This window comes from Thamnophis elegans, chromosome 17 (assembly GCF_009769535.1).
Source record: "Thamnophis elegans isolate rThaEle1 chromosome 17, rThaEle1.pri, whole genome shotgun sequence".
NCBI lineage: Eukaryota > Metazoa > Chordata > Lepidosauria > Squamata > Colubridae > Thamnophis > Thamnophis elegans.
In genome coordinates, this window is record NC_045557.1 from 6,122,751 (window position 1) to 6,134,561 (window position 11,811).

The 11,811-nt window shown below is 47.3% G+C and overlaps 1 protein-coding gene across 1 annotated transcript; it reads left to right on the forward strand.

Moving 5' to 3' along the window:
• The first annotated feature begins 2,148 nt into the window (after positions 1 to 2,148).
• POLR2G (RNA polymerase II subunit G) lies at positions 2,149 to 11,811 on the forward strand. Its single transcript, XM_032233774.1, has 8 exons — positions 2,149 to 2,256; positions 4,414 to 4,523; positions 7,709 to 7,868; positions 7,965 to 8,015; positions 8,139 to 8,204; positions 9,015 to 9,086; positions 10,080 to 10,113; positions 11,572 to 11,811. The coding sequence occupies exons 1-8, from the start codon at positions 2,245 to 2,247 to the stop codon at positions 11,583 to 11,585; spliced, it is 519 nt and encodes a 172-aa protein (XP_032089665.1). The 5' UTR covers positions 2,149 to 2,244; the 3' UTR covers positions 11,586 to 11,811.

Consider the following 11,811-nt stretch of genomic DNA (forward strand, 5'->3'; position numbering starts at 1 on the left):
CGCCATCTCAACGAAACTTCAAATTCTTCATAGAATCACAGAATTAAAATTTTAAATTGAAAACATCAAGCATCATGTTTAAAAAAACAAAAAAGTATATAAGATAAAAGGTTTTCCCCTCGCACATATGTGCTAGTCGTTCCCGACTCTAGGGGGCGGTGCTCATCTCCGTTTCAAAGCCGAAGAGCCAGCGCTGTCCGAAGACGTCTCCGTGGTCATGTGGCCGGCATGACTCAACGCCACAGGCGCATGGAATGCTGTTCCCTTCCCACCAAAGGTGGTTCCTATTTTTCTACTTGCATTTTTTACGTGCTTTCGAACTGCTAGGTTGGCAGAAGCTGGGTCAAGGGAGCTGTGAGAATAACAGAACAAGAGAGTCATAAGAGTTAGGGTTAGCAAATTGGTGATTACATCTCCCTAAAAAAATCAAACCAATCAGAGTTGGAAAGGACCTTAGAGGTCTTCCAGTCCAACCCGCTGGAGACCCTATACCAGTGATGCTTAACCTTTTTGGCCCACATGGCAAAAGTGGAGTGCGCAAGAATCCCGGAAGAGAGCAGCTGGCCGCAGCTGCTTATGCATTTGTGCAGCTGTGTGGCACGCATGCACCCAAGGGAACTCAGAAGAGCAGCTGGCAATGGCGGATTTTGAGGGAGGAAGGAAGGGAGGAAGGAAAAAAATAGCAGAATAAGAATTGGAAGGGACCTTGGAGGTCTTCTAGTCCAGAAGAAAAGAGGAGGGAGGAGAAAAACGCAAAATAGAAAGACTTGCAAAAAAGAAGGACTAGAAGCAATAGGAAGCAAAGATAGTCCCAATAAAATCAATCAATCAGAATGGAAGGGACCTTGGAGGTCTTCTAGTCCAACCCCATGTTTAAGCAGGAGACCCCAACCGTTTGGGACAAATGGTTGTCCAATCTCTTGTTGAAAACTTTCCAGTGATGAGGAAGGAAGGAAGGAAGGAAGGGTTGAAAGAAATAAAGGGCCGACATTATCATGCCTTAATCCCATCCCCCTGGAGCTGAAGGGGAGAACTCTTTGTTATGTGAAGTGGAGTAGCTTGGCCTTCTTAATGGCCCATTGACAAAGTGGGGATGGGCAGGAAGCTACAGGGAGCTATTCTGTCTTTTAAAACATGTTTCTTCCTTTTCACAGCCAGAGAAATATTCTGCCTTTTCAATATTTCCTAGGATGTTTCATTTTTCTGGGAGAGGGCTGGGTGACAACTTCCTACAGAAGGAAGGAAGGAAGGAAGGAAGGAAGGAAGGAAGGAAGGAAGGAAGGAAAAAATAGCAGAATAAGAGTTGGAAGGGACCTTGGAGGTCTTCTAGTCCAACCCCATTTAAGCAGGAGACCCTATATCGTTTGGGACAAATGGTTGTCCAATCTCTTGTCGAAAACCTTCCAGTGATGAGGAAGGAAGGAAGGAAGGAAGGAAGGAAGGAAGGATAGAAAAATATTTTGAGGAAGGAAGGAAGGAAAAAATAGCAGAATAAGAGCTGGAAGGGACCTTGGAGGTCATCTAGTCCAACCAACTCCCTGCTCAGGCCTGAGAGAGACCCTATATCATTTCAGACAAATGGTTGTCCAATCACCCCTTTTTTTCCTTTTGGGGGGGTGTCCCTAAATTTCATGGCCCAAAGTGGGGGAGGGGATCCCTTGTTTTGATTGAAAATAAACCCAGAAATGGCTATATACATATATACATATATACATATATACATATATACATATATACATATATACATATATACATATATACATATATACATATATACACATATACACATATATACACATATATATACATATATACATCATATATACATCATATATACATATATACATATATACATATATACATATATACATATATACATATATATACATATATATACATATATACATCATATATACATCATATATACATATATACATATATACATATATACATATATACATATATACATATATACATATATACACATATACACATATACACATATACATATATATATATACATAGACACACAGAGGGTTACACGGCTGCCGCGCCTGCGCAGTGGAGCCAACGACTGCTCCGCCCCTGTTTCTCTTTTCGCGAATTGGGGCGCCTATTCCTTTAAGGCGCTTTAGAACGCCCGGCGCGTGTCAGCCAATCAGCGGAGAGGAACGCTGCAACATTTCCCCCCGCGGGGGAAGCCGCAACGTTCCATCCGGTGGCGAAGCGCTCCTGCTCGGGAGGATGTTTTATCACGTGAGTTCACGGGGGTCGTGGGGATGGGCGCCCCGCGGGTACGCGCCGGGACGCGTGCAGGCGGCTCCGACGGCCGGAGGCGGTCCGAAAAAAGCCTGTTTGCGAGCTCGCGTGTCTTTACCGCCGGCCCCAAAGCGCTTTTTTCCTACCCGGGTTCACCAACACGTTAATGTGAATTCAGCTTTTTCTATGCAAATACATTATATAGACTATATAAAGGTGGTTGTTTTTTTAAAAAATGCCACCAAATTCTGGGCTGTTTCTGGCCCGGAAATCGCCTTTTGGATTAAAAAACTAAGGATATGTGGTTTGTTTTCATCCTAGTTTATTGGATAAGCCACGATGCTGGAGTAGTAGCAGAAGGAAGATTCAGGGATTAAAGAAGTAGTAGTAGTAGTAGTAGTAGTAGTAGTAGTAGTAGTAGTAGTAGTACTGTAGTAGTAGTAGCAGAAGGTACAACCTCACACCTAAAACTTCCGCTACTACTACTATGGTACTACTACTACGGTACTACTACTACGGTGGTACCACTACTACCACTTTCTTCTTCTTCTTCTTCTTCTTCTTCTTCTTCTTCTTCTTCTTCTTCTTCTTCTTCTTCTTCTCCTTCTCCTTCTCCTTCTCCTTCTCCTTCTCCTTCTTCTCCTTCTCCTTCTCCTTCTCCTTCTTCTTCTTTAATCCCTGTAGGAAAAAAACAGGTTGGGGTTTGTTGTTAGGTTGGAATTGAACAATAATTTAAGATGATAAATAAGATGATAATAATTTAAAAAGTGTTACTCGTGGTAGCGCCTGCAGTGCAACAGAAGAAAAGAGGAGGAAGGAGAAAACGCAACATAGACTTGCAAATGGAAGGACTAGAAACAATAGAAAGCAAAGAGAGTCCCAATAAAATAAAATCAATCAATCAGAATGGAAGGGACCTTGGAGGTCTTCTAGTCCAATCCCGTTTAAGCAGGAGATCCTATACACTTTGGGACAAATGGTTATCCAATCTCTTGTTGAAAACCTCCAGTGATGGGAAGGGAAGGGAAGGAAGGAAGGAAGGATAGAAAAATATTTTGAGGATGGAAGGAAGGATAGAAAATATTTTGAGGGAAGGAAGGAAGGAAGGAAGGATAGAAAAATATTTTGAGGATGGAAGGAAGGATAGAAAATATTTTGAGGGAAGGGAAGGAAGGAAGGAAGGATAGAAAATATTTTGAGGGAAGGGAAGGAAGGAAGGAAGGATAGAAAATATTTTGAGGGAGGGAGGAAGGAAGGAAGGAAGGAAAAAATAGCAGAATAAGAGTTGGAAGGGACCTTAGAGGTCTTCTAGTCCAACCCCCTGTTTAAGCGGGAGAACCTATACCATTTCAGGCAAATGGTTGTCCAATCTCTTGAAAACCCCCAGCGATAAGGAAGGAAGGAAGCTGGCAGCAGATTCGGACAGTGAGACGATTGGGGAGGAACCTGGGCCAGTCCTAGAGTCTGGGGAAGGCTCTGAGGAGGGCTCCGCGTTGGAGGCAGAGAGGGGGCCGGGGCTGTCTGGCAATGTTCAGCTGCCTTCGGAGCTGAGCCTGTTCCCAGTGTACACATGCGCAGAGCTGCCAGAAGAAAAGAACAGCTCAGAAATCAGGGTCGACTTGGGAGTACAGCCACAGGTGGACGGTGAATGGCCCCTCCCATGGGACGTAAAAGAGGAGCGAAAGGGGAGGGGTCTTTTGCAAGAAACAACTCGTTCGCTTGTTTGAGGAGTGTGAAGATCTGTCCGTGAATCTCAAGAGACTCTGTGCCCAAGTCTTCCCTTGCATTTGGAAAATATTTCCATGGCAGCTTTCCAAACTAGATAAGGTCTGTGGTCTTAAATACGCCTTTGAAAGACTGTTTGCCAGGCCTTGGCTGAATGTGAAGGAGACGAATTTCATAAAAGGGCTATTGTCGGGACCAGGAATCTGCCTCCTGCTTTTTCGGGGGATCCTAGGTCAGAACACAACCAAACGACAATAAAATGAAGGAAGCGTAAAATACTCAGCTGCCTACCTCACCGGATTGTTGTAGGCAACATCAGAGGGTGCCGCGTCTCTCGAATTGGGAGGAGAAAATGGGGGTTTTAAAGGTGGAAGCTGAGCTGTCCGTCATGGCTGCAGTGACTTTCTCTCTGTGCATCTTTACGTTTAGATCTCCTTGGAGCATGAAATCCTGCTGCACCCCCGTTACTTCGGCCCCAATCTTCTCAACACCGTGAAGCAGAAGCTTTTCACCGAGGTGGAAGGGACTTGCACCGGCAAGTAAGAAAAAATGGAATGAGCGTCTCTTTATCGGGGAAGACGGGTGGTCTGTGCCAGTAGCGGAGAGCGTGAAAATAATGAAAAAGCAGTTTATCCGTCAAAACAATTTTCTTAATTGCTTTCCGAGAAGTTGGAATCTGTTTGATATTTATTGAGGGTTTTTAATCCTGCCTTTGTTACTTGATAAGTAACTCGAGGGGTCAAACGTAGTTAACACTCCTTTCTCCTCCTATATTCCCCACAATAACAACAATCTTGTAAGGTGGGTTGGGCTGAGAGAGAGAGATGGATGGGCAGAGTTAGCACTCATGGCCAAGGCAGGACTAGAACTCCCAGTCTCCTGGTGATTGGCCCAAAGTCACCCAGCTGGCTTTCATGTTTTAAGGTAGGAATAGAACTCCCAATCTCCTGGTGATTGCCTCAGTCCCCCAGCCAGCTTTCATGCCTAAAGAGGGACTAGAACTCCCAATCTCCTGGTGATTGGCTCAGTCCCCCAGCCAGCTTTCATGCCTAAGGAGGGACTAGAACTCCCAATCTTCTGGTGATTGGCTCAGTCCCCCAGCCAGCTTTCATGCCTAAAGCGGGACTAGAACTCCCAATCTCATGGTGATTGCCTCAGTCCCCCAGCCAGCTTTCATGCCTAAAGAGGGACTAGAACTCCCAATCTCCTGGTGATTGCCTCAGTCCCCCAGCCAGCTTTCATGCCTAAAGCGGGACTAGAACTCCCAATCTCATGGTGATTGCCTCAGTCCCCCAGCCAGCTTTCATGCCTAAAGAGGGACTAGAACTCCCAATCTCCTGGTGATTGGCTCAGTCCCCCAGCCAGCTTTCATGCCTAAAGCGGGACTAGAACTCCCAATCTCATGGTGATTGCCTCAGTCCCCCAGCCAGCTTTCATGCCTAAAGAGGGACTAGAACTCCCAATCTCCTGGTGATTGCCTCAGTCCCCCAGCCAGCTTTCATGCCTAAAGCGGGACTAGAACTCCCAATCTCATGGTGATTGCCTCAGTCCCCCAGCCAGCTTTCATGCCTAAAGAGGGACTAGAACTCCCAATCTCCTGGTGATTGGCTCAGTCCCCCAGCCAGCTTTCATGCCTAAGGAGGGACTAGAACTCCCAATCTCATGGTGATTGCCTCAGTCCCCCAGCCAGCTTTCATGCCTAAAGAGGGACTAGAACTCCCAATCTCCTGGTGATTGGCTCAGTCCCCCAGCCAGCTTTCATGCCTAAAGCGGGACTAGAACTCCCAATCTCATGGTGATTGCCTCAGTCCCCCAGCCAGCTTTCATGCCTAAAGAGGGACTAGAACTCCCAATCTCCTGGTGATTGCCTCAGTCCCCCAGCCAGCTTTCATGCCTAAAGCGGGACTAGAACTCCCAATCTCATGGTGATTGCCTCAGTCCCCCAGCCAGCTTTCATGCCTAAAGCGGGACTAGAACTCCCAATCTCATGGTGATTGCCTCAGTCCCCCAGCCAGCTTTCATGCCTAAAGAGGGACTAGAACTCCCAATCTCCTGGTGATTGCCTCAGTCCCCCAGCCAGCTTTCATGCCTAAAGCGGGACTAGAACTCCCAATCTCATGGTGATTGCCTCAGTCCCCCAGCCAGCTTTCATGCCTAAAGAGGGACTAGAACTCCCAATCTCCTGGTGATTGGCTCAGTCCCCCAGCCAGCTTTCATGCCTAAGGAGGGACTAGAACTCCCAATCTCATGGTGATTGCCTCAGTCCCCCAGCCAGCTTCATGCCTAAAGAGGGACTAGAACTCCCAATCTCCTGGTGATTGGCTCAGTCCCCCAGCCAGCTTTCATGCCTAAAGCGGGACTAGAACTCCCAATCTCATGGTGATTGCCTCAGTCCCCCAGCCAGCTTTCATGCCTAAAGAGGGACTAGAACTCCCAATCTCCTGGTGATTGCCTCAGTCCCCCAGCCAGCTTTCATGCCTAAAGCGGGACTAGAACTCCCAATCTCATGGTGATTGCCTCAGTCCCCCAGCCAGCTTTCATGCCTAAAGAGGGACTAGAACTCCCAATCTCCTGGTGATTGGCTCAGTCCCCCAGCCAGCTTTCATGCCTAAGGAGGGACTAGAACTCCCAATCTCATGGTGATTGCCTCAGTCCCCCAGCCAGCTTTCATGCCTAAGGAGGGACTAGAACTCCCAATCTCCTGGTGATTGCCTCAGTCCCCCAGCCAGCTTTCATGCCTAAGGAGGGACTAGAACTCCCAATCTCATGGTGATTGCCTCAGTCCCCCAGCCAGCTTTCATGCCTAAGGAGGGACTAGAACTCCCAATCTCCTGGTGATTGGCTCAAAATCACCCATCTGGCTTTCATGCCTAATACTGGACTAGAACTCCCAAGTCTCTCGGTGATTGGTCCAATCATATCCAGCTGGTTTTCATGCTTAAGGCAGGACTTGTGATTGGCTAAAAGTCATCCAGCCAGCTTTCATGCCTAAGGCGGGACTAGAACTCCCAATCTCCTGGTGATTGCCTCAGTCCCCCAGCCATCTTTCATGCCTAAGGCGGGAATAGAACTCCCAATCTCCTGGTGATTGGCTCAAAATCACCCATCTGGCTTTCATGCCTAATGCTGGACTAGAACTCCCAAGTCTCTCTGTGATTGGTCCAATCATATCCAGCTGGTTTTCATGCTTAAGGCAAGACTTGTGATTGGCTAAAAGTCACCCAGCCGGCTTTCATGCCTAAGAAGGGACTAGAACTCCCAGTCTCCTGGTGATTGGTTCAGTCACCCAGCCAGCTTTCATACTTAAGGCAGGACTTGTGATTGGCTCAAAGTCACCCAGCCGGCTTTCATGCCTAAGGAGGGACTAGAACTCCCAATCTCCTGGTGATTGCCTCAGTCCCCCAGCCAGCTTTCATGCCTAAGGCGGGACTAGAACTCCCAGTCTCTTGGTGATTGGTCCAATCATATCTAGCTGGTTTTCATACTTAAGGCAGGACTTGTGATTGGCTAAAAGTCACCCAGCTGGCTTTCATGCCTAAGAAGGGACTAGAACTCCCAATCTCCTGTTTTCTAGCCCGATGCTTTAACCACTGCACCCAACTGCTTTCCCTTATCTGAAAATCGCGGGGGGGGGGGGAGGAAAAGAGCCAATAATTCCTGGGTGGGAAATTTAAAAAAAAGGGGGAATTCGCTTTAATGCAAGTATTCCCCTCTTGACGTTCAGGTATGGCTTCGTCATCGCCGTAACCACCATCGACAACATCGGGGCCGGTGTGATTCAGCCGGGACGCGGCTTCGTCCTTTACCCCGTCAAATACAAAGCCATCGTCTTCCGTCCATTCAAAGGGGAGGTGGTTGACGCCATTGTGACTCAGGTGAATAAGGTAAGGCGCCTTGGCCAAGATAAGTGAAGAGGGGCTTCTGGGACCTCCGTGGGGGGAGTTTTCGCCTTTTGATTTCTGCTTTTTTTTGCAACCCAGGTTGGCCTCTTCACCGAGATCGGCCCGATGTCCTGCTTCATATCGCGACACGTGAGTGGACCCCCTGGGTTGGGGGTGGCGGGGTGGGGGGGTAGAAGGGTGGGCAATTCCACCTGAAACGGGCCAAAGATTCCCTGCTCGGCTGTTGATTCCAGATCCTTGTTCTCTCCGCAGTCGATCCCTTCAGAAATGGAGTACGATACGAACTCCAATCCGCCCTGCTACAAGACTGTGGATGAGGTGAGGTTTTTTTCTCCTTCCTGGGGGATTCTGGGAGTTGAAGTCTATCCCTCTTAAAGCAAGCTGGCTGGGGGATTCTGGGAGTTGAAGTCCACCCCTCTTAAAGCAAGCTGGCTGGGGGATTCTGGGAGTTGAAGTCCACCCCTCTTAAAGCAAGCTGGCTGGGGGATTCTGGGAGTTGAAGTCCACCCCTCTTAAAGCAAGCTGGCTGGGGGATTCTGGGAGTTGAAGTCCACCCCTCTTAAAGCAAGCTGGCTGGGGGATTCTGGGAGTTGAAGCCCACCCCTCTCAAAGCAGGCTGGCTGGGGGATTCTGGGAGTTGAAGTCCACCCCTCTTAAAGCAGGCTGGCTGGGGGATTCTGGGAGTTGAAGTCCACCCCTCTTAAAGCAGGCTGGCTGGGGAATTCTGGGAGTTGAAATCCATTCATCTTAAAGCAGACTGGCTGGGAGATTCTGGGAGTGGAAGCCCACTCCTCTTAAAGCATGCTGGCTGGGGGATTCTGGGAGTTGAAATCCACCCCTCCTAAAGCATGCTAGCTGGGGGATTCTGGGAGTTGAAGTCCACCCATCTTAAAGCATGCTAGCTGGGGGATTCTGGGAGTTGAAGCCCACCCCTATTAAAGCAAGCTGGCTGGGGGATTCTGGGAGTTGAAGTCCACCCCTCTTAAAGCAAGCTGGCTGGGGGATTCTGGGAGTTGAAATCCACCCCTCTTAAAGTGTGGTTGGGAAACACTGTCTTAACTACTGCACCACATTAATTCTTATTGTCTTGATATTATTGTCTGTGGGTTTTTTTGTCTCCCAAACCAGGACATTGTAATCCAGCCTGAGGATAATATCCGATTGAAGATTGTGGGTACCAGAGTGGACAAGAACGACATAGTGAGTTGCGTCATTTGAACGCTGACCCTTCCTCAATCTTATTCTGGCCATATGGGGGTCTCTCCCATTCTGGCAAACTCCTGTCAAAATTGTCTTTTGGGTCTTCCATGACGGAAGGGGACAGAATTCCTGTTCTGCAAATTTGGGATAATATAGGGCCACTTTATAGCAGTTTGAATTAAACCTACCTTCCTTCCCTATTTCTCTCCTTCTTCTGCCTGTCTGCCCCCCTCTCTCTCTCTTTCATTCCTTCCCTCTGTCCTTTCCTTTTTCTCACCTTCCTATCTTCTTCCTGCATTCTTGTTGCTCTTCCTTCTTTCCCTCTCTCCCCGTCCTTCCTTCCTTCCTTCCTTCCTTCCCCTGCCTGCCTGCCTGTCTCTCTCTTTCATTTCTTCTTTCTGTCCTTTCCTTTTTCTCATCTTCCTATCTTCTTCCTGCATTTTTGTTACTCTTCCTTCCCTCCCTCCCCTGTTCTTCCTTCCTTTCTTCCTTCTCCTGCCTGCCTCTCTCTCTCTTTCATTCCTTCCCTCTGTCCTTTCCTTTTTCTCACCTTCCTATCTTCTTCCTGCACTCTTGTTGCTCTTCCTTCCCTTCCTCCCTCCCTGTTCTTCCTTCCTTCCTTCCTTCCTTCCTTCCTTCCTTCCTTCCTTCCTTCTCTTTCCTGCCTGCCTGACTCTCTTTCATTCCTCCCTCTGTCCTTCCCTTTTTCTAACCTTCCTATCTTCTTCCTGCATTCTTGTTGCTCTTCCTTCCCTCCCTCCCTCCCTCCCCATTCTTCCTTCCTTCCTTCTTCCTTCCTTCCTTCCTTCTGTCTGCCTGTCTCTCTCTTTCATTCCTTCCCTCTGTCCTTCCCTTTTTCTCACCTTCCTATCTTCTTCCTGCACTCTTGTTGCTCTTCCTTCCCTCCCTCCCTCCCTCCCTCTTTCCTTCCCTCTTTGTTTTACTGTCTTTTTCTCTCTTTCACCCGCTCTCTTCTTATTTTTCTTTCCGCAGTTTGCCATTGGATCCCTGATGGATGACTACCTGGGTACGTATTCTGAATTCCTTGCCATCTCACTAAGCCTCCTCCCATTTGGTGAGCCGCCTTTTAAAAAGAGGGCTGGGGGTGGAATTTGGGAACAGGACCCAGATCACAAGCGAAGCAGATCAAAAATTTCCGTCACTAAAGCCAGGCAGTGAAATGAGTTTCGCCCCGTTTTATAACCTTCCTCGACATGCTCGTTAAGCGAATCGCCGCAGTTGTTAAAAGTCAGTCCCACGGTTGCTAAGTGAGTCTGGCTTCATTGTTGACTTTGCTTTCCAGAAGGTCCTGAAAGGGAGATCACATCACATCCATACCCCGGACACTGCAACTGTCATCAATTGATGCCTCCCGAATTTATTTATTTTTTAATTTTTATTTTAAACACATCAACAAAAACAAACACATGACTTAAAACAACATAGGAACAAGAGGTTCCATCATATATCTTACAGCATTTCTGTATCGGTTTCTTTACAGTTAGTGGTTTCCCTTCTATATATTTCTATCTTGCATTCATGGTCCCCTTATTCATTATCCATTTTTATATACAATTCTATATTTATTTATACTTAGCTATTTATAACAAAATATTGTTTACCTATATTGTGCTTTAGATTCTTAGTATCATTTATTCTCTTACAATTATAGGTATACATTCACATAGTTATTCTTTTTCTTTGCCATTCTTATACCTTTGTTATTCCATTTAAAAGGTTATAATATATAGTTTGGGTTGCTTTGTTTATCATCCCTAGCGCCTGTTGTAACACCACCTTATTTTCCCTTTCTTTTCTCCATCCCTTCCTTCTCTACTTCCTTCCTTCCTCCTCTATTTCCCCTTCCTTCTTCCCTTACCTCTCCCCTACTCCTACCCTCTCTCTTCCCCTTCCTACCCTCTCTCCTTCTCTTTCTCCCTTCCACCCTCCTCTCTTTCTCTTTCTCTCCCTTCCACCCACCTCTCCTTACCTCTTTCTTGTTCCCTTGCCTCTCCTCCACTCTTCCTCTTCCCTTCCTACTATCTCTCCTTCTCTTTCTCTCCCTTCCACCCTCCTCTCTTTCTCTCCCTTCCACCCACCTCTCCTTACCTCTTTCTTCTTCCCTTGCCACTCCTCCACTCTTCCTCTTCTCTTCCTATTATCTCTCCTTCTCTTTCTCTCCCTTCCACTCTCCTCTCCTTTCCCTTCCTTCTTCCCTCCCTTCTCTACTTCCTTCCTTCCTCCTCTCTTTCCCCTTCCTTCTTCCCTTATCTCTCCCATACTCCTACCCTCTCTCCTTCTCTTTCTCTCCCTTCCACCCTCCTCTCCTTTCCCTTCCTTCTTCCCTCCCTTCTCTACTTCCTTCCTCCTCTCCTTCTCCTTCTTTTGATGGGCTGATCACCAAACAACCATTTTGGGCTTACGAAGAAGGACCAGTTTCCCAGATGTAAATGTTTAACCCTTTGCCTTTCTCCCTCTTCTCCAGGTCTCCTAAACTGAAAGCCCATTTCTTTTGTTCTTCTGGAGTTCTCCTTCAACTCCATGGTCATTCCTCAGTAAAGAAAGGTTGGCTAGCTTGTTTTAGGGGAAAGATTGACCATTTACAGCATCTCTAATGAGTTGGGAGTGTTTTTGGAGGTCTGTTCCTCTTCCTGTTGTTTCTCGCCGGACTTGAGTGTGTTATGTATGCCCCGTTTTCGTACATTAAACATTTTCTCCTTTTGGG